At 41.5% G+C, this 22,403-nt stretch overlaps 1 protein-coding gene across 1 annotated transcript in view; it reads left to right on the top strand.

Annotated features, from left to right (window-relative positions):
* The window catches only part of TOPBP1 (topoisomerase (DNA) II binding protein 1), a 40,417-nt gene extending 18,909 nt beyond the window's left edge, over positions 1 to 21,508 (top strand). Inside the window, exons 15-28 of the mRNA XM_015412240.1 lie at positions 4,410 to 4,583; positions 5,380 to 5,501; positions 6,453 to 6,576; positions 7,520 to 7,663; positions 8,237 to 8,333; positions 8,552 to 8,744; positions 11,610 to 11,812; positions 12,884 to 13,050; positions 14,175 to 14,289; positions 14,473 to 14,636; positions 17,515 to 17,655; positions 19,005 to 19,094; positions 20,514 to 20,675; positions 21,372 to 21,508. Coding sequence (XP_015267726.1) covers positions 4,410 to 4,583; positions 5,380 to 5,501; positions 6,453 to 6,576; positions 7,520 to 7,663; positions 8,237 to 8,333; positions 8,552 to 8,744; positions 11,610 to 11,812; positions 12,884 to 13,050; positions 14,175 to 14,289; positions 14,473 to 14,636; positions 17,515 to 17,655; positions 19,005 to 19,094; positions 20,514 to 20,675; positions 21,372 to 21,491 — 2,016 coding nt within the window. The 3' untranslated portion in view covers positions 21,492 to 21,508. The remainder of the gene's footprint in view (positions 1 to 4,409; positions 4,584 to 5,379; positions 5,502 to 6,452; positions 6,577 to 7,519; positions 7,664 to 8,236; positions 8,334 to 8,551; positions 8,745 to 11,609; positions 11,813 to 12,883; positions 13,051 to 14,174; positions 14,290 to 14,472; positions 14,637 to 17,514; positions 17,656 to 19,004; positions 19,095 to 20,513; positions 20,676 to 21,371) is intronic.
* The last annotated feature ends 895 nt before the right edge of the window (positions 21,509 to 22,403 follow it).

The raw sequence follows: 22,403 nt of genomic DNA, 5'->3' as shown, positions 1-22,403 counted from the left end.
CATTTCTCCCAACATGTTAACAGTTACCCAGGCCATGTCTATACGCGACCAAGAGTCATGCCTATTAGAATAGAAGGTAAAGTCTTTCTTTTTTATATTCCTCACTCTCCAAGCATCTACTAGACCATGTTCTTCTGCCAGTTGTATAAATACTTTGTGTAGACTCTGTCCCGCTTTTACATTTTTACTTCTTTTTTTCCGGTCAAGTTCTGGGTCTAATACTGCATTGTAGTCACCAATTATACATATATTTGTACAGTCTAAATTTGACACAAGCTGTTTTAGATTTTTAAAGAACAGTTCTTGGTTTTGGTTTGGTGCATAAATGTTGACAATTAGTGTTTCAATTCCCCTTCTTATGATCTTAATTGCTATTATTCTTCCATCTTCTGATTGATGCACCAATACTGGATTTAAATATTCTTTAACATAAATTGCTGTTCCGTTCTTTTTCTTTTCGTTTGTAGCCACAAATACTTTTCCTAATTTATTACATGTTAAATATCTCTCTTCCCCTTTTTTTATGTGGGTTTCCTGTTGGCATATTACATCTACTTGCAGTTTTTTCATTTGGTGAAAGGTTCTTCTTCTTTTCTGAGGGCTGTTAAGCCCATTTATGTTAATCGATAATATTTTAAATTTTTTAGTATTTTCCATTTTTGTCTACATTCTGTTTTGCATTTTTTCTAAATTGAAATCTTGTTAGAATTCGTGTTGCCCTGGTCTCTTGTCTTTTTTTTGTTTTTTGTCTTTTGGTTGGTTTTGCTTTTCTATTTCTTGATCTTCCTTAGGTTCTTCAGATTCTGATTCTGTTTCTCCATTTCCGTCTTCATCTCATTCTCATCTCCTTGCCATCCCAAGTCTTCTCCATTCCTGTCAAGGAAATTCTCCACTTTGAAGACTGAATCTAACCTCTGTCTTCTTCCCTTATATTCAAACAAAACTCCTTCTGGTACTAACCATCTGAAATTTATTTGGTTTGCCTTCAATATGTCTGTTAGCGTGTAGTAGCATTGCCTCCTTTCTCTAACTCTCCATGGCACTTCCTTTAAGATTTTTATTTCTGTGTTTTGGATGGTAACCTTCTTATCATATGAGGCTCTAAGTATCTTTTCTTTCATTTCCCTTTTGTAAAACTTCACATGGACCTTGCGGGGTAGCTTATGTTTCTTGGCATGGGCAGAGTTCCTTCTATATATCGCTTCTATGTTGTTTTCAATCTCTTCTTTTGTCGCTACTTCTAGTTGGTCTGTCAGTGCTTGTGCTAATTCTTCTTTTAGGTTTTTTCCTACAGACTCTGGTATGTTTTGGCACCATATTATAAATGTTGTCCATTTCCAGAGTAATCAGAGAGTCTTCAATCTTATTTTCTCTTGTTTTGATTTCCTGTATGTCTTCCTCTATATCCTGTATTTTCCCCTTTGTTGTTTCATTATCTGCGGCAATTTTAAGAATTTCTTGCTTATTCTCCTTTAATTGCTTTTTAATTCTTTTTAATTTCCATGGTTTCAGCTGTTATTTGTTTAGATATTTGGTTTGTAACTTCCTCTATTTTTTCCTTTAATGGTTCAAGTTCTTTTTTTAACAATGTTGGTATGACATTGTCTAACATATTTTGCATTGTTTCCTGCATCATCATCTTGATTTCTTGTACATTTGTTTGTGATGCTGGAGTTGGAGGTGCTGTTTTTAGTTGTCCCGTGGCTAGCCCCTGTTTAGGTGATGGTATTGAACCCTTCCTTGTACTCCCTGGGCCTAGACCTGATGCCATTTTAATCGGTTTAGTCGTGCAAGAATAAACTTTCTAGCTGAGCTTTACTTAGAATATTAGGTTGATGGGTTAATAGCTTTTTCTAGATCAGATCTCTTTTTTGTGTGTGTGTATATATTTTTAATTTATTTTTTATTATTATTTCTTTATTTTTAATTTATTTTTTTAAAATTATTATTATTATTAATGTAATTGTTATTGTTTTCCCCCCTCTTAAACTTTTTTCTGATATCTACTTCTTTTGTTAGCTATTATTCTTCACCAGGTTTAGTTAATTATCACTATGCAGCTTTCACTCAGTATTGCCGTCTCTTTAAATGTCCCTTTAAATGTACTCTCTTCATCTGTCCCTTTAATAGCCCCTCACCAACGTAGCCACGGAGCTCCTGTTCGTCCTTGTATTCCTCTGTTCTTCTGCTCCTCACCACTGGGTGGCGCACTCCCGATCTCGACGACGAAGCCTCGTTGTTTTAATTTTTTCCCCTCTTCCTCTTCTCCCCCTCCTTTCTCCCTCGGCTTCGCTCTGATTGCGTCTCCCCTCTGCTCCTCTGCTCGGCCCCCGCCTTTCTCGCTTGTCGCGCTCTCTGACGTCACCGCTCTCTGCTCTCCGGTTGCACCACGCTTTTCTCCTCTTCTCTCGCCGCGTTTATTGCCAACAGCTGTTCCTTATCTCCAGGATTTAAGGGGAAAGTGCACAAAAGAGAAAACAAAGTGAGTGTATACTTTTTTTTTAACACCTAAATGATATTTTTGAATCCCTTTACTTTACTTTTTTAAGCTGTGTGTCCCTCGTTATCGTTATCATTCGTCCGTTTTTCGCCCGTAGCACCCTCTATTTCTATCTGTCCCTGTTCCTTTCTATAGCCGCTCTATAAGAATGCTGTATCTGTTCCCTTTACTAATTTTTGCGGACCACCCCCCTTTTTTGTCACAGTCTTTTTCCCACCCCTTTTAGAGTTGTAGTTTGTTGAAAACACTTAGCTTCGGGTTGCTGTAATTTTCTGACTCGTTCCTCTGTAGTTCTCTTGGGCTTGTCCGCAGCTCGGCGAATCTCTCCGTCGAGTCTCCTTTTTGTTCTTTGCTTTGGAGTTCACAACAAAGCTAGAGGGGAGTCGCCACCCTCCTCCGCCGTTGTAAGCACCCCTTGCCAAGTTTCTCGCTACGAGAGAAACTTGAAGAGCTATTTAAAGTCCTTATTAGAACAAAAGGTCTGAAAGTATGTGGGAGAAGCTCTCACACACAACTTCCCTCGGCAAACCGGAACCGGATCTCGTAAATGTCTTGGAGATCTTGTTCCAGTGTTCAGTGTTGGGGAGTGGAGAGCACTGGCATGTTAACATTTGCTGGTCACTCCCAGCAGGTTGATAACAACGGGCACCATCTTGAGTGAAGGTTTTGTTGTTTTAAAAGGAAGTGTGGGTTGTGCCCAGTCATTACAGTGGGATGTTAACTATTAAAATATGGTAAACTCCAATAAGAAATAAACCAAAAACACTTTGAATAATGCTTTGTAAGAAGTCAGTCCTCTCAGTGGGTCAGATTCGATCGTCTGTAAGCGCGTGGATCACAGATCCTTCCTGCATTAACCCCCCCCCACCGCCCCATCAGTCCTTTCTAACGCCAGGACAGTTGATTTCCAAGGTCATGGCACCAGTGTGGATTAATAGCCATGTGCTGACGAGGAGGAAGGGGAGCAGAATCACCTCCGTTGTGTTGTGCTGATGGAAGAGGCATACACTTCCCCCTCTACATTGCAGGCCCACAACCTACGTGGCTGTTAGTCCATGCGGGGTCCTCTAACCCTTGGAATCAGCTTTCCTGAAATCAGAGAGGATAGCTGGATCCAACCCATCGCTTGGAGTACTGATATTACAGTCTGCAGGGAATGCAATGATGCTGTTGTTTCTCCCTTGTAAAACTATTTCAAGACTTCTGGCAATCTCAAGAGTTGGCTTGCGCTTGCTGGGATTTCTGACCTTTCATTTAATCTATTAGTTTTGAAACGGCGCAAAATGACCTGGGAAATGGGTGCTGTTCATAGAGGGGGAAACAAACTTTTAAGAGAACAAAGGAAAATGTTTGGCAGTGGTAGACTGAACTGTGATCACTCATATTTGTAATTAATCTGGTCTGGTCTGAGGGGAAAGTCCCATCAGAAATTTGATTCACTGAAAACATTCTACTGACTTTTATCTTGTATTTGATTTCATATAAAAGCTGATGCAATCTGTTATTGTCTCAAGTAAAATTTCACTTCTCTGTGTTACGTTTTTTAAAAAAAACATTTCATGGAGTACCCTCTTGCTCATTGGCAGTATAGTGGTGTTAGGGCTGGATGCTCTGTCTGAGCGCCTAGCATCAGGCCTAAGGGTATTAGTGATTCTCTTTACCTCTTCTTTGGAATTCCAGTGCACCACCGGCAAGACTAGTGCCATTCTTAGTCAAGAGGACTGTCAAAATGCCCCTGTAATTATTTAATTGATCTTAGCCAAAAGGCCGAGAAGCGATGTAATTATTTACTCAACGACAAGAAAAGAGTTGAACCACTCCACTAATAAGTAAATCATTCTCAGCTTGCAGAGAGTTTCAAACTGAGAATTTTTGTAAACCGAGTGTATATCTTTTACCCCCTTTTCAGGATGCTTTAGCAGCTTTGGAAACCCCAGAGGGTTCTAACCGGCGCAACAGAAAACTGAGCACTCCTCTTTCTGAAGTCATCGGCAGGAACTTAAAGCTGGCTTTGGCAAACAGCACGCGGCAAACGGCTGCTCTGAGTGCCAGTCCTCAGCTGAAGGCTGCACCTCCACAAGTGGTAGTTCTGAGATTTTCATTTTGCTTGTAGGCTTGAGGAGACATCCGTATGCAGTGGCATCTATTCGTTGAATTTTTGAGTACTGCTTATTTGCACACAAGGAATTGTTAATCTCCGTGGCAGTTTTTGCTATTATAAACATTACATGGCTCAGTGGGGTGAATCATGACATGGATGCTGTGGTGCATTAACTGGAAGGGAGAAACTACACACTTCAGCTTCATCCCACTGATACTTCCAAGCCACTTTGGGCTGTGTGCACACTCATTGAGCAGGGACCTGGTCAATCTTGCTAGCTTTCAGAGGGTCAGTCACCTGTGGGGAGGGTGGTGGTTGGAAGACGGTCTCTCCCATTCCGAAAGAGTCATCAGTGTTTTTAATGACAATGCTGACAGTGTGTTTGGAGATGCCTTCATAAACTTGGTGCTGCTGAAAGGAAATAACGTCTACTATCTTGCATTAAAAATCATTTGCTTTTAATTAAATGTGGCACAGTGTCAGACTAGGATCTGGGTGACTCATGTTCAAGTCCTAACTCTGACCTGACGTTTCTGTATGACTTTTGGGCCTGTTATTTCTTTTATTCATTTACTCCCTCTCAGCCAAACTCACCTCACTGGGTGGTTATGAGTATAAAATAGACAGCCATGTATGCCATTCTGGTGTCCTGGGAGGAAGGGTGAGATAACATGGGGTGTGGATGGATAGAAGAGTGATTCAATAAGTGAATTTTCCTTGGAGGTATTCAACACATGCCTGCCTGTTTTTGTCTCCCCTTCTAAAACCATTTGTGTAGGAGGCAGACTCAACAGATCCCCTGGCTCCTCTAACCGGTGTTGTCATATGTGTGAGTAAAAAGCTCAGTAAAAGGCAGAGTGAGCTGAATGCAGTTACTGCTTCCCTTGGAGGAGATTACAGGTACATGTGCAGTCGAGAAGAGTAAGAGCTGAATCTTTTGCTTATTTGCCTTTGCTTCCCTTTAGTTGACGTATGGTAGCCTCGGGGTTTTTTCCAAGGCAACAGGCATTCAGAGGTGGCTTGCCATTGCATGCCTTCATGCCATGACCCTGGTATACCTTGGAGGAACCCCATCCATTTACTAGGCTAGGCTGTCCAGCTCAGGGCTTGCTTCCCTTTAGACAGCAGTTTTCCTTTTTATGAAAGTTGTAATACATTTTCAAAAATGTTATTAAATCAGTTCAGTTGAAAATCCTGGCGTCTGAGCTAAAATAATTTTTTTTGAAGTAATAAGCACAATGTTTTTAATTCTTGGGTTGTTCCATTAAGTTGGATGCAACATGAAATCTCTAGAACTATTGTTTTCAGCTGTAATTGGTTTGCCAGACGTTTTCTCTTTTGAATATTTTCTAGGTACTGGGAGAACGTCAAGACTGTAACCATTTTAGCTATTTTACTGATGAACCTTATGGTTTTATTGTACTTTTAAAAATACTGTGAGGTACCCCGACCTCTGCGTTGCGGGGGAGGGGTGGGATATAAATCTCAAAGTAAATGATAACAAATAATAATGTCCTTAGAAATGTAGTTGTCAGATGTGAAAGATTGGATGAGTATTAATTTCTGTATACCTGAGAACAGGTGATCTTAAAGTGATGCGTGTGGGTGAGTTTCAATCATTGGTGTGCACCATCGGGAAAATGGGGTGTGTTAGATTATTGCACTGGGATATGGCAGATGCAGTCTATCTAAGGACTGTTCCAGATGGGATTGTTTTAAATTAAAATAGATCGAATCAAGAGTTTTAAGAACTTAAAATTACTGAATTGGCATTCTGATAACGACAAGTAGGTCTCCCCCCAGAAAATGGCAATTATTTAACATGTAATTGGTATCTTACATCTGTTCTAGGTGGAGTTTTGATGAAACTGTCACTCATTTCATCTACCAGGGAAAGCAAAACGATAGCAACCGGGAATACAGATCTGTTAAAGAAAGAGGCATACACATAGTATCAGATATCTGGCTTTTGGAGGTATGGCGAAATAGCACCCCCCACACTAAAATGTCAAAAGATAAGTTAATGTGGGTTGACTTTTTTTTCTTATTTTAAAAAAATATGTGAATCAGGATCAAATTGGACATACATAATGAGTATCCTGTACAGCTGCAAGATTCTAGTATGGTGTTCAAAGCCATGATTGTGTGTTAGTAGAAGCAAACCATAATCTTTGCTGCTTGTCTGTTAGTGAGTGTAACTACGAAAAGGAACTGTGCTTCAGAAAGAGAAAGACATACAGCTGTCTCCTCGAAAACTAATACCAGTGATTCTCAAAAATTGATAGAGAGGCCCCATTCGTTGTGGCAACAATGAGACAGAAGTGACTGATCTGGGCATGGAAGGGGCAAAGTCTAGACAGCCGACCTCTGTGGACTGTGGCAGAGTTGAGGGTTAAAGTTACATGAACTGTAGAAAGCAATTCTTATATCTCCTGCTGGTTAAGATCACAGTTCAACAGATATTTCTTACTCATTGCCATATGGTGAGAATTGTGATGTTGTTCTTTCTCTCTGCCACTTTCCTGTGGCCATAAAAGACAAGACTAAAAAGTCTAATCCAAAAATAAATGCTTTATTTACCCTTTGGGTTTTGGTCACAAACATTTTGTGTGTGTGTGTGTAGACAGTACGCTCAAACACATACACATGCATGTGCCAATGGAGGATAACATTTAACACACCTGGCAAAATGGATTCTAGTTCACAATAGCTAATGCTGTAACAAAACTCTTAGTCTTTAAAGTGCCACAAGACTCTTCGTTGTGTAGTGTCAACTGAGTCAACCTTTGCGGAACAGTCATAGTGGACAAAACAAAAAATACCCTTCCAGCGATTCCAAAATTTATTTGCCCGTATCCCCGTCTGCAACATTAATCCCTCTCTTTCTTAACTGTGTTTCTGTTCATTCCCCCCCCCAGTGTGCAAAAGCATGTAAACGACTACCTGAGTCTCTCTATCCACATACCTACAATCCCAAAATGAGCCTGGACATTAGTGGTGTACAAGATGACAGAGTCTCAACTAGGCTCGCTTCGGCTAGAAAATCTGGAAAGGAAGAGGAGGTATAGAAGGTCTGATTGTGGTGTTTTTGGTGGGTTTTTAAATTAGGTTTGGTCATTCAGCTGGAATGTACAAATACCAAAGCAGCTACTGGCTCCTATCCTACCATTCTGCTCAGCAAAACCTGAAGTCCCCCCCGGAGCCAGTGGAGAGCCTTTTCTGTTGGTTCTGTTGTAGGCGAGCTCCTACGGACTGGAAGCAGGCTTCAGGGCTTGCTGAGCAGTCACCAGCTTAATGAATTGTTTTCACGTAATGTTCTAAAATCTAGAAATTTATGTAGCTTCTGAAGGTTGGGGAGGGTTCTCTCTCTCTCTCTCTCTCTCTCTCTCTCTCTGGCATTTAGCATTTACAGTGTAACAAAAACTAGGAGGGTGCTGTGATGGACAGATTGTATAAAAGCCTAAACATTTGTCGGGTACACAGCATCCTTAGAGCTCATCATCGTGGAAATTCAGGACAGATTTACCGTTGTGTAGTTGTGTGAGTAAATATATTTAGTACTCTAGATAAATAGATTAACAATACTTCTCTTCCCAAACGTAAATGTAAGACACAAATCACTTTAACTGTTTCAGAGTATTTCAATGGACAGAAGCAAACTAGAAGATGCTACTGTGGATCAAGTGAGTGAGGCAATTGCTATTGCAAAAGAGGAAAAAGAATCAAAAGGAGGTAACTTCTGTATATCTATGTGTCTGTGTCTGCATGTATGCACATGTGTTATTGTGTGTTGCTTGGCACCTGCCATCAATATTCTAGATTTTCTCAATGAATGCAATGTGAAAAGAGAATATTTGCACATCTGATAAACCTTGGCTTTAATTACATGGCATTTGGTATAATTGATATAACCTTTTATTTATTTACTTTTTTTTCTTCTTGATTCCAAGTTTTAACACAGACTTTGGAAATGAGGGAGAACTTCCAAAAGCAGCTACAAGAAATTATGACTGCTACATCTTTAGAGAAACTACAAGGACAAAGGACCCCTTTGTCCCGAAATGGTTTTGACAACTCTCCGACAACTCCAGATGGTCCTCGTCCTCTGCGTAACGGCCGCAGTAGAGTCTTGGAAGCATTAAGGTATTGTGGGTGTCTGAACATAGTTTGGATTCCTGGACTTTAGTCCTAGAAAACTTTGATAGAGACTTTGAAGTTTCTACTACAGCTGTCTGCATGGCTGAATGGTCAATGGCTGGAAAGTGGCTCACTTCTTAGGCCACGTGAGTGGCTCTAGTTGAAGCATTAATCACCACAGTTGACCAGGTTATTTGTTTATTTCATTGGGCTTATATCCCACCCTCCCCACATTATAGGCTCAGGGTGGGTACCAACCAATTAATGCAGATTTACAAATTAAAACATATTACAATAATCAATTAAAATTCATAAAATCATCAGCCTTAATTCAATAAAATCATCTGCATTTAAAATAACAACATGCCTCAGTGGCAGATAGTGTGGTCCCAATCTGGCTTTTAGGATCTGCAGTCATGGGTTTTTTTTTAATAAAAATGGATGCCTACTGCCTCAACTAATGGCCTAGCGAAAGAGCTCCGTCTCGCAGGCCCTGCGTAACTGTAATAGGTTCCGCAGGGCCCTGATCTTATAAAGTAGCTCATTCCACCACACAGGGCCAAAAAGGCCCTGGCCCTAGCTGAGGCAAGTCAGACATCCCTAGGGCCAGGGACGAGCAGGAGATGCTGGCTGGCAGAACACAGTGTTCTACGGGGCCCATATGGGGAGTGAACATAGCTTTCAGGGACCAAAGTCTTGGTTTTCCCCCAACATTTTGACAGTCCTGAGAATGACAAGAAATAACTTATTAAAAATAATTCCAATTGCTGGTCTGTATCTTTAGACGTAATGGGTTGTATCCAAGGATTTCATGATGCTGGTGGCGGAACTTTCCTCAGGGAGACGGAGCTTCCTGCTCTGCTGTCAGAGAGGGCTTTTTCCTGGTGTGTCTGTATTTAATGCACTGGCAGTTGTATTTACATTCTTGCCATGGCTTGAGCTGCTGTTGACATTATTGTAATGTGAATTTTCTGATGATATTTTATGGTTGTTATCTAAGCCGCCTTGGACTGTTAAAGGAGAAGCGGGATATCAGTATTTTAAAATAAACAAACTGCTGTTGGAACAGGGATATTGGGTGCAGGCTTAAATTAATTTATTTTAAGAAATGAATATTGTATGTCGGTGGATGCTTCAGGTATCTGAAGAAGTGAACTCTGACTCATGAAAGCTTACATTGAAATACATTTTGTTAGTCTTTAAGACAGTTCTTGACTTCTGGGTCAACGCGCTTCAAGTACCTCTCTCTCGTCCTAACTGGTCATTTCTGGGACATTGATCAAAAAGTTTAAATGGAGAACCTGGCATGTTCTTTCCTACACGTTTATCTTTCTCTGCCTGAGACCCTGGAGAGCTGTTTCCATTCAGAGCAGACAATGCAGGGCCCTCACAGAGAATTCCACCAGGCTGGGAATCACCAGCTGGGACATCCTGGGAGAGGTGGTCCTACAGATATGTTGGTCCCAGACCAAGTAGGGCTTTGAAGGTCAACATCAAAACCTTAAACCTGACCTGGTACTCAGTTTGGAGCCTGTGCAGCTGGCGGAGCACCGGAGCAAGTGTGCACCTAATCACAGATTGACTGAGAGAAATCCTTTTTTCTATCTGGACTTTGTTTTGGTGGTTTGTTTTGTTTACAAACCGAACCTAAATGAATGATGGCTGCAGGTCAGGTGCAGGAAAGCGGGTGCACTTGGCACACCCAAGACATGCCCAGAATGCTAGGAGATCGGTCTCTTACCTGGAAATGTATAGTAAGACAAGGACTGCAATAAAGTGAGGAATATTTGTGCAGCAGAACTCTTTGAAATCTACCCTGCAGCAGTTGTGCAAAGAGATGCCCGCAGATTTCAAGCACATGATAAGAATCCTGGGGGGAACTTTCCCCACCAAAGTAGCATCTAGCTTGCACCATTGTATAGAACAAACAATCAAAAAAATTCTGGAGATGCTGCATAACCCAATCCAGCCATGTGATCTACAGACAGAAGGAGGGTTCTGTATACTTGGGAGCACAACCATGCTGCTTTGGGTGGGAGGATCTCCATCTAATCTCTAGAATGTAAGCATGGTGTTTCTTCACTACGTGCACACTTCCCAGCGGTTTCACGGAGAGTCAGAGTTCTGACTCTCAAAAGCTTATGTCCTGGAAAACCTTGTTGGTCTCTACCCAACGGGTAATCTATGCTAAGTTAAATGCCTCTTTGGTAGGGAGAAGGAAGCGCTTGGTTTCAGTCTACGTGCCTGTTCCCTTTTTAACAAGGTCGCTGGTGCTGTTTTGCGACAACCTGATAACATCTTGAGGAGAACTTGTAATAGCAAGCAGGAGATATGTAGCTTTTAGCCATGTTCATTCCCTAGAACCTTGGCCAGAGAAACAGTGATCTGTATGTTTTGCCAAGGGACATTTTCTTCTCCCTAGCAGTCAATCAGAGCCTCTTCTGTGGTTACCTTGACCATGTTTTCTCCCCTCTTTCTTGGCAAACCAATATATTTACTTGTGAACACCTGTTAAATGCTTGAGAGGGATCAATATTGCACATTCTTCAGGAGTTATTTTTAAAAAGTAAAATCTGCAACCTGGCAAAGTATGCAGATTAAGCCTGTTTTTACAATTTTGCACTAACTGTGTAATTTTTGTTTCAGAGCTTCAGCGTCCCAGTAATCGGTAGCTTTACTATTATGCATAGCTGAAATTACATAATTGTGCCTGCTAACTATTTTCTGTCATGTATACTTTAAAAAATCTATTCTGGTTCTACTTTTACATAGAAGTGTATCATTTTTAGCTGTGGTCACTTGCAGTAGTGCTAACTTCATGCGCAGAGCATCAATACTGTGCTCATCGCCATTGTTTATTTTGTTCCTTAGACAGTCCCGTCAAGTGGTGATGGACGTGAACACAGAGCCATCCCAGAATGAACAAATTATTTGGGATGACCCCACTGCAAGAGAAGAGAGAGCAAGACTTGCCAGCCACCTACAGTGGCCCAGTAGCCCATCACAGTATTCTGAACAAACAGGCGACCCCTCAGTTGGGAAATCCCTAACAGATACCGAAATTGTGGAAATGGGTACGGAGAGAGTACAAGAGTGGGTGGATGTAACTGCAGTCTTTGATTCCCTGTTATCACTATAAAAAGGAAGCTGAATGTGCTGCATTTTATACTAGTGGTGTTAGTTACTACCTTTTTATTTTATTTGAGGAATTAGTTTGGTGAATACCTCTACAGTTTCCTTGGCTGAGGTAGGTTCAGATTTGGAGAGATTGTCAGTAATGAACACATATCCAGCTTCAGACCCCCAATAAGCATTTGTATTTTTGAATGTTCCTGGTTAGATTTTTGTTTCTTAAAATCCCTGCACACAGGTGCCACCCTGTTGGTGGGGGGGATAAGCAAGAATTAATTCTAATATTCTATATGCCAGGAGGGTTTAAAAAAAATAGTGATGCCCTATTCTGTCATGTGTCCCTCCACCAGGCCAAGTATGCTTTAACCACATTTATGACTGTATACCAAGTCTAAAGACAAGCTATTTTGGTGATAGAAGGAGTACAGTTTACCAGCTTAATTTATCACCCTTTTCTATATTGACGTGTCAGAGGTTTGTTGTTAGATAACCATCTGCTTGGATTTTTTTTTGTCAGAGGGTATTGATATTTAATTTAGAAAATCATTCTTTGTTCGATTCAAACACACCCTGGTTGTATTTGAAATCCTGTTTATATACTGCAAATCTCATTAGTGTGGAACTATGAAATTTGCCTAAGGATGTGTTTGGAATGGAACTGGGTTGTGGGGTGAAAGAAATAAAGCAGCATAATATAGCTGAGAGCCTAAGGCATGTTTGTTTAACTGAAGAATCACATTAAATAGTTATGGATACAGATTTTTGCATACATGTTTTTGTCTAACTTGAAAAACACTGAAGCAGTCAAAGAACTGACCTGCTAATTTCTGCAGGCAATGAATGCTTAGGCAGCAATCCTGAATGTAATTACTTGGAAAGAAATCCCATTTAAAATCAATAAGTTTTCTTTCTAACTAAAGGCTTGTGCTGAGAACAGTTCAAGGTTGTCTTGTTCTCCAATCAAACAAAATTATTATTTTTGGTGGGGTTTTTTTTGTTTGTTTGCTTTGTAGACGTTAACAATCCTGGAGTAATAAATCTACTTGAGGTCCCAGAACCTGCAGTATCTAGAGATCCAGAAACTCCTGTCAAAGAGGATACTCAGATCCCGACACCACAGGCTCCTGCCATCGCCTTTCCACTTGCAAATCCCCCTGTGGCTCCACAGCCCAAAGAAAAGGTATGCCATTTAGAGGTGGGACTGGTAGAGAAGCTGCATGGCCTGCAAAAGTCCCCAGGTTCTATCCCTGGCATCTCTAGTAACAGGATTGGAAAGAGGACCATTACCATGTAGAGTGGGTAATGCATTGCTGACCTCGATAGGCTACTAGTAGCTCAGACTCAGTATAAGGCGGCTTTGTATGTTCATCAAGCAGGTGCTTGAACTGATGAAATTTTATTCCTGTGTGTTGTTTCTTAACTGTCAATTAAACTTAAACTACAGATAACCAAGAGCCGGAGGCTAAAAAACTGTGAGCTAGCTCACACTAACTCAGCTTAGAGGGAACACTGGCTGGGACCCTGGAGGACCATTACCATGTAGAGTGGGTAATGCATTGCTGACCTCGATAGGCTACTAGTAGCTCAGACTCAGTATAAGGCGGCTTTGTGTGTTCATCAAGCAGGCGCTTGAACTGATGAAATTTTATTCCTGTGCGTTGTTTCTTAACTGTCAATCAAACTTAACTTACAGATAACCAGTTACAAGAAGCAGTCAGCATTTAATTTCACTAGCTGCCTAGCCGTTGCTTTAACTCCTTCCTATAATCTTATCTGTCCTGCTAGCTAGACAGTCATGGAGCAGTTGGAATAGGAAAAGAAGTACCCATAACTCCAGTAATGAAGAGCAAGAGTTAATGAATTGTTTTTCTTGTGATTGAAAAGTCTGTTGGATTTGCTGAAATATACACAGCTCTATCAAGCTTTAGTACCGAAATTCTAATCTTGTGGAACACTCTGGCTCTTTGCCACTGAGTCTCATGCTTCCCTGTATTTCCCATATTTCATAGAGATAGGATTTTCCTCTGGCATGTTAGCTGGCAGCAGTTGCTCAGAGTAAAAGGATTTTTATTGTAAGCTTCTCTTTACAATTTAGACTTGAGCACAAACATCGGGGGGGGGGTTTGGGGGAGCCGACAAAATTTGCCCAGAGGCTCTCTCGAGCGGCTTACCAAATATAGTCTCAGTGCATATGACTGGGTTACATTGTATGTGAGAGCATGGGTGATTTGCAAATAAACCGCTAGACATCAGATTCATTGGTTTATCTCTCTTTTGCATGTGCCCCCAAATTTTGTCTTGCAGGTCATTAAAACAGACCAGAAGTCTGATGATGAACCAGAAAAACAGCGCAGATTCCAGCTGTCTTCCCTTAACCCCCAAGAGCGCATTGATTATTCCCATTTAATTGAAGAGCTGGGTAAGACATTCGCAACGCTGCTGGGGTTCTCTGCTTAGATGCTAATTCTGCATTGCTGAGTGTATACAGAACTTGCTATCTGGTTTATAAAACAGGCTTTCGTCTCTTAGATGTCACCCTTTTAGTGTTGCCTCTTTAATGAACTGGAGCTAGAATCCATTCTCCTTCTCTTCTCTTCTTTAGGCGGGGTGGTGCTTGAGAAACAGTGCTTTGACCCTCGCTGTACACACACAGTTGTGGGAAGCCCCCTTCGCAATGAGAAATTCTTGGCATCCATGGCAGCTGGAAAGTGGGTGCTCCATCGCTCCTACCTGGAGGCATGTAGGACAGCACGGCGCTTCGTGGAGGTATTTAATGCCATTATTGGCACTTTAGATCGTTTAAAGCTCCCTTACTTTTTAAACTTAATGTTCATAACTTCTGGAAATAGGTCTTGGGAAGATGTCTTACTTCAGATGTCTTCATTTAGAGAGCCATGGGTTTATGGCATGCTTTACTTAAACAACAGTGCATCCTTGATTTCCAGGCACGCCTGATCTACATTACCAGAGCAAACTATCTGAGGAGTAAGAGGGTGGGGCTCAGCGTCTGTCTCTTTTTTGTTCTGCCCTTTCCCCCAAAGGTGGCATTCATAGTTCTCCTCTCCCTTATTTATCCTTGTACCAATCCCATGAAGTAAGTTAAGATGAGAGGGAACAGCTGGCCCTGTTCACCCAGGGAACTTCAAGGGGAAGAAGAGATTTGAACCAGGCCTCCAGGATGCTGGTCCCGGGCTCCCATCACTTCATTTCCCCAGTTGCCTGTTGGCTCGGATGCACCACTCTCCATCCATCGTTAAATCCTGCTCCTGCTCCTTTGCCTCTGACTGCTCTGTCAACCATTCTTTTTCCCCATGGTATTCTTCTTTTGGGAAGTTAGATCTGTTTCTGGTGGAAGCCCTGCATGTGTTTTTACTCTCTTATCCTGTTTTGATATATAACATGACAACATATTTTTTTTAAATGTATGCTGCTTTGCAAAGAACCCAGGGTTGGATCTTACAAACCACAAGTAGAACTAGCAAAGGTGGATCTTTTCCACCTTCCTCTTCTACCAGCAGCCCCTTTGAGCACCAAACCAGCGAGGCTGGGGTGTGTGTGTGTGTGTTTAAGGCCACCTGCATGTTCAAACCACAATGCAGCACAGGTGACTGTAATGAGGAAGAAATGGGTGAAATTAACCCTGTCTCCCTTTCACACCAGCAAACATGCCACTGACAAAAGACAGGAGAACTGGTTTTACCCACTGCCCTCCCTTCCTTACTGCAACCGCCTGTGTTGCCTTTGGTCCACATGCCCCCCCCCAAAAAACACCTCCTTACCTTTTTTGTGATCACAGGGCACAGTGCCTCTATAACTATCAAGGGGGGAAGGGAAGGCAGAACAGATCTTTATTTGTCAACATGTCATGCCAGTGATGTTCAGGATCCAACCCATTCTTTCACTAGGTTCATCAGTCCCTTTGGAAGAAGAGATCAGTCTGTCTTTAGAGAATACAGGGGCACAAAAATTAAAGTTTCAATTAAAACTAACCAAGGGTTTGGTTAATGAAAATGCTTTTCATATCAAAATGTTTTCCTTGCATTGACCGTCACCGGGGATCCTAGTATTTTAAGACCTTTGGACTGGATGTGATCACCATGTTTGTGTGATGTATAATTAGATGTGCATTGTGCATTTATTGCTATGTTAAAGTGCCAAGACAAATCCTTGTATTAATTTGCATAATTGTATGTCTAGTACTTATAGTTTCCCTGGTCTGAGTGGGTTGTTACACTACCTTTGATGTTACCTAAAAATGCAACTAAAATATAAACAGGAGAGTGAGAACGTGAAGTTCGTGAAATTAAGTAGTGTGTGTGTGTCCTTAAAAAATGAACTTCTGCTACCTAGTTTGCAAGTTATTTTCAGAACGTTTCTAAATAGGATTGTTTAACAGGCTTTTAGGTGACAGTAATAATTTGACCTGCCCTTGAGTGCTCTGGATTATGGTGTTAATATGTGAACGCTGAGAAAGATAAAAGTTTTAGCTGTCCCTGCTCTTAGGTCTAATTGTTCTAATATTTGTCTGTAAGAGGTAAGTGTTTTGGAATGAGTAGTTTAATTTCTTTTCTGGAGACCATCTGAGTGCCATTTTCTGTACATAAGAAGCGCACCTAGGTGGGCTTGCTCTTAAAACAGAGCAAGAGGGGTAGCTGTGTTAGTCTGTCTGTAGCAGTAAAAAAGAGCAAACGTCCGGTAGCACCTTAAAGTTTAACAAAATATGTGGCAGGTTATGAGCTTTTGTGAGTCACTGCTTACTTCTTCAGATACAGCTAGAATGGGAGTCCATCTGTCTTATTAATTGGAAAGTGGAGTGATTTCAGATGCCGAATGACATTAGCAGGCAAATGACAATTCACCTACTATTGTCATTTGCCTGCTAATGTCATTTGGCAACTGAAATCACACCACTTTCCAATTAATAGGACAGATGGAGCCCTCTTTTAGCTGTATCTGAAGAAATGAGCAGCAACTCACAAAAGCTCCTACCCTGCCACATATTTCATTAGTCTTTAAGGTGCTACTGGACTCTTTCTGTTTTCTATCATTCTTGAGACTTTTTATTCGAAATTTCCTGTTAAACTTGGAAGGATTTTTATGAATAAGAGCCTGTTCTCATTCTAGGAGGAAGATTATGAATGGGGAAGTAACAGCATACTCAGTGTTATTCCTGGGATGAGCATAATCCAGAAGAAATTAGCAGTGCAAACGTCCGGTAGCACCTTAAAGTTTAACAAAATATGTGGCAGGTTATGAGCTTTTGTGAGTCACTGCTTACTTCTTCAGATACAGCTAGAATGGGAGTCCATCTGTCTTATTAATTGGAAAGTGGAGTGATTTCAGATGCCGAATGACATTAGCAGGCAAATGACAATTCACCTACTATTGTCATTTGCCTGCTAATGTCATTTGGCAACTGAAATCACACCACTTTCCAATTAATAGGACAGATGGAGCCCTCTTTTAGCTGTATCTGAAGAAATGAGCAGCAACTCACAAAAGCTCCTACCCTGCCACATATTTCATTAGTCTTTAAGGTGCTACTGGACTCTTTCTGTTTTCTATCATTCTTGAGACTTTTTATTCGAAATTTCCTGTTAAACTTGGAAAGATTTTTATGAATAAGAGCCTGTTCTCATTCTAGGAGGAAGATTATGAATGGGGAAGTAACAGCATACTCAGTGTTATTCCTGGGATGAGCATAATCCAGAAGAAATTAGCAGTCGCAGCCATGAGATGGAGGAAAGTGATACAAAGAAGGAGAAAGGAGACCGGCATTACTGAGGTACTTAAATGTTCTTTGGATTTACCGGAGGAGGGTGGGCTGCTGACATTTAGCTGTTACTTGAAAATCAGTTACCCATAACAAAGGAGACCATTTCAGTAGTGGTGGGCATTATCAATGCCTGTGGGTACAAGCATGCGATAATCCTGTTATTATGAGAAGCCCAAAGCCTAGCATAACTGTTTTGATTTTCAATGGTTTAGGCATCACAGATCCAATCAAACCTAGGAGAGTGCATTGGCAGGGGTCTCAAACAGCTTGCCAGCTGATTGAAAGTAGCTTATTGCAACCTCTAGAAGACCTAGGAAAATACTGCAAAAAGATCCTCTAGGGTTTTTTTTTTCTTTTAAAAGTTCTTATTGCACGGGATTATTTTTTTATGTGCTGCTGAGCTAATAGCTTTCATTTCTGATGTTCTTCCTGGTACATATTATGTTTCTAGGACAGAACAAAACTTGGTAACATGCCAGTAATTCTAATGAAAGAAAAGGTTAGCCTGTGTGATGGATTCCCTCATCTCTCTTTCTCTGTCTTGTACTCTCCCTTTCCCTCCTCTTAGTTTTTTCTAACCATTGTGTGTTGTGATATTTGCATGGCTACAGTCTTGGTTCCAAACGGTGGGTTTGAGGCAGGCCCATAAAGTATGATTGGGAGGGACTGCACGGGAAACAGTGGTTAGAGGAAACAAGAATGTGGACGAACGGAGGAAGAGAGAAGGAGATTCATATATGAGCCTGTGGCTTGTCTGAGATACTCCCAGACCATGGTGTCTCAACTGGCCCTGAAGAACTACTATTTGAACTAAAGACAGGTATACCTTTGCACTTTGCACATGCCCATCAGAGGGCACCCCGACGAATGAATGGAGTTCAATCCCTGTCGATTTCTAGATGTGGACTGTGCCCAGGGAAAACAAAGAGCACTGAAGCCAGCTCTTTAAAGTACTCTTCCCACATTATTTTGTGCTTATACACCTCTAATGGGATTGTAGTCCTAAAAACGCTTATCTGGGAGTGAGCCCCATTGAATAAAGTGGGATTTACTTTTGAGTAGCACTGGTAAGGACTGTTCCCTGTATTTGTTTGGAGATTCTACATTCACATTGAGATGCAGGCATTCAACTCTAGGCCTGAAGCCTCTTGAAGTAAGCACTGCACAAACCTAAGAAGCACCTGTAGCTATATACCAACTCACAGTGAGTGTGGGATTTTAAAAAAAATGTATGCTCTTTCTTTGGCAGCAGATACCTGTGCAGAGACAAGTTCTCCCAAAGAAAACAAACATAAATTAGGGGGATTAAATTTTTCACAGTATTGTATAATTTTTCCCCGAAACGATTCATTTTGTAGGGAGCCTTTAGTGGCTGGAAGATTATTTTGAATGTTGACCCAGCTAAGGAAGCAGGCTTCAAGCGTCTCTTGGAATCGGGAGGAGCAAAGGTGCGTGTGCGCTGCTGGACTGTTCGAGTTATCAGTATTGTTGGTGCTCACAGATAAGGTGGATTGCTGTGGCTTGTGCAAACTCCACTGTAGGCTACAGGGAGGGATTTCTACCACACCAGGAACACCTCTTTTCACTTGAATCTTTTAATCTCGAGGATTAACCTCAATCAATTAAACCTCTTTGAGAGGCAAATTAGTGTAGTGGTTAGGAGTGTGGACTCTAATCTGGGAGAACCGGTTTTGATTCCCCACTCCTCCACATGCAGCTGCTGGTGTGACCTTGGGTCAGTCATGGCGGTCTCAGAGCTATTCTGTCAAGAGCAGTTCTCAAAAGAGTTCTCTCAGCCCCACCCACCTCACAGGGTGTCTGTTCTGGGGAGGGGAAGGGAAAGGAGATTGTAAACTGCCCTTAGACTCCTTTGGGTGGTGAAGGAAGGGGTGTAAATCCAATCTCCTCCTCTTCGCTTCAGAAATGTTCCCTGTCAGTTTCCACTGATAAGACTTCACAGTACCCATTACTGGTGCAATTCCATTTACAAAAGGGGACTGGGAAGAAAACAGTTAAGCTTTTGCAAATAAGTACTTACGTAAAAAGGAAAGCAAGTTCAGAGAGCTGAAGCCACATTTTAAAAATAAAAGGAAGTATTTTGCTTTAATGGTATAATTCAGACTTTGCTGCTTGCAAAGATGTCCATGGCAAGTAAGCGAACCTTCCACCAGATAAAGTCCCACTCGTTCTTTAAGATTAAATGACAAGATAGCCTGGTTCACAGCCTCCAGAATGATTTTGGAGACTGCAGAGAAATACAGAGCAGTTGTAGTGACACCAGCCTGGTTTTGCTCACTCTTGCCTTCTGGGAGCTTTCAAGGAGGGTGGGAACGATGGCATTGCTGGAAAATGGACAGAAGTGCTGTGGGTGCCAGAGGAACACAGGGATTAGGGACTCTGGCAAACAGAGCCTAGATGGAACAGCAACCATTAGCAGGAGGCCATATTTCTACAACACAAGGCTAAAGCCAGCTGTGATTTCCCTCCCATGCAGTCTCTGGAGGCTGTGCACCAGACTGCCTCTTGCTTCCTTTCCCAAACTTTCATATGAAATGCTGTCTTAAATATAATATTTACTATCTTAATTACATGAAAGGAAGACAACCCTTAATGTAAAACTGCCCCATTAACAATGTTATGTCCCGTTTTTTGGGAGGGGGGTTGGATGGTGTGCCTAGGGAAAAAACCTAGTCTTATAAAACTGCCCCATTAACAATGTTATGTCCAGTTTTTTGGGAGGGGGGGTTGGATGGTGTGCCTGGGGAAAAAACCTAGTCTTGCATTTCAGTAAATAAACTGCTATTGTGTTCAACATATGCTAGCTTACAGATGTGCTTTGATTTCTCTTCTATATTTTAAATCTACAGGTGGTGTCTGGCTATTCTTCTACTCTCTTTAGAGAAGTCACTCACTTTTTTGCTGATTTTAACAAACTGAAGCCAGAAGATATGAGAGTCAATGTTGGTGAGGCTGCAGCTCAAGGAGTGAACTGCCTGAAACCCGAATATATTGCCGACTACCTTATAGAGGTTTGCATTCCAGGAACATAATATGGAACAGTTTCAGACAAAATTTCTAGAACATCGCAGCTATGACCCAAAAGCAGTGGGTTCCAGAAGGGATTTTGCATCCTAGGAACAGGAAGGAGCTGCGTGCATAATAGAAGAGTTTAGGGTTGTCCCCTCGTGTCCAGACTGTGACAGTTAAGTCCCTCTTGGCTCCTTTGCTCAGATTAAAGGAAAAGTTCTTGAAACAGGTGGACATCATGGTTTTTCCAAGGGATAATTTGTCCTCTCCATTGCTGTTCTCTTGTGCTGGAAGTGAGTTTGCATAGTGCAGCTGCGAAGAGAGACTCAAGAGAATAGGTCCTCTCCTTCATCCTTGGAAGCATTGTTGAAGAGACCTTTTCACCGAATGCCTTTTCCTATCGCTAAAACAGTCTCCTGATCAGCCACCATCTGTGGCTTTAGCTAATATGCCAGAAAGAGCAGCATGCTAGTGGAGACTGGGGCAGAAATTGTGGTGATTCTGAGAGAAAGAACTTGGGGATGTGAGAAATGCTCTTGAAAGCCATAATTGCGGGTATCTCACTCTAGTGTGTGCGCGTGCATATGAGTGATGTACACTTAGTGGGGATTTTGGCACGAAGATTAATGGAGGGCTCCTACTGAAAGTCATCTTATTTCTTTATTTCTTTAAAAACCCAAACTTTTTGTGTTTTGAAGGAACCACCACCGCCAATGGATTGCTATTGTTTGCCCGAAGCCACTGCCTATCTTCAGAATGGCAAAAAACGAAAAGCTCCTGAAGAAGCACACAGAGTCAAGAGATCCAGAATGTGCTGAGATTGCTTTTCCTTCCAATCCAATGAAATTTCCATTTCTATTTATACTTGTTTTCTTTCAACATGAAAGGACATTAAATGCTTTTGTAGTATTTTGTGTCAGCTGGGTGTTGTTAAGTAGAGCAAAACTTGAGTCTAAGTTTATAATGGCCCCGTGAACATTTCTTAAGCCGGTGGTATTCAACCTTTCACATCTTATTTCCTACCAGTTGCTGTATCAAAGAAACTGGGTCTCACCATCATAGGAACAAAAATCTCACTATTTCTGAAGGTATTTGTGTTCATGAATATTTTTAAAATATTTATAAATTATAAGTTTTAAGGACATAAAATACACTACAGTACAATGGATGATCCCTGGGACGTGGGTATGGCAGGAAGTGGCACATCAGTGATACCTGCTGGTGGACAGGGGGAAGAAGCACCATGCCAAAAGGTCATAGATGGATAATAGGGGGCAAGAATGGTCAGTAAGAGATGCCATGTCACACCTGGAGGTGGGGATTAAGGGTGAGTGAATTCTTAGTAACTGATGAAAACTCCGCCTTCCTCCCAGACTACTTCTGCATAAGATGTATATTTTTCTTGCCCAGAATGTGGAGCCAGGGCCTGTGCTTCAGTTTTCAGTTGTGAAGATGCTATAACTAATACAATAATAATGCTAAACATCAATGGTGCATGCCAAAATCTCAGGATAGCTAACAATTCAGATTTTCTGTTGCTGTGGAACTCTGCTCCATATTGATGTGAAAACATGCACCCTTTTGCTCAAACATGCACACAGGTATCCTCTGCTCTGTTCAGCTGAGTGCACACAAAGGAATGCTTCTGACTTTGGCTGAAAACCTATATACTATTGTAATGAGACTCTGCCATGAAGATTCATCATCTTACAAGCGCCCTGACATGGTTC

This window comes from Gekko japonicus, unplaced genomic scaffold (genome assembly GCF_001447785.1).
Source record: "Gekko japonicus isolate JY-2015 unplaced genomic scaffold, Gekko_japonicus_V1.1 scaffold747, whole genome shotgun sequence".
Classification (NCBI taxonomy): Eukaryota; Metazoa; Chordata; class Lepidosauria; order Squamata; family Gekkonidae; genus Gekko; species Gekko japonicus.
This window is presented reverse-complemented; position numbering and strand designations above follow the sequence as displayed.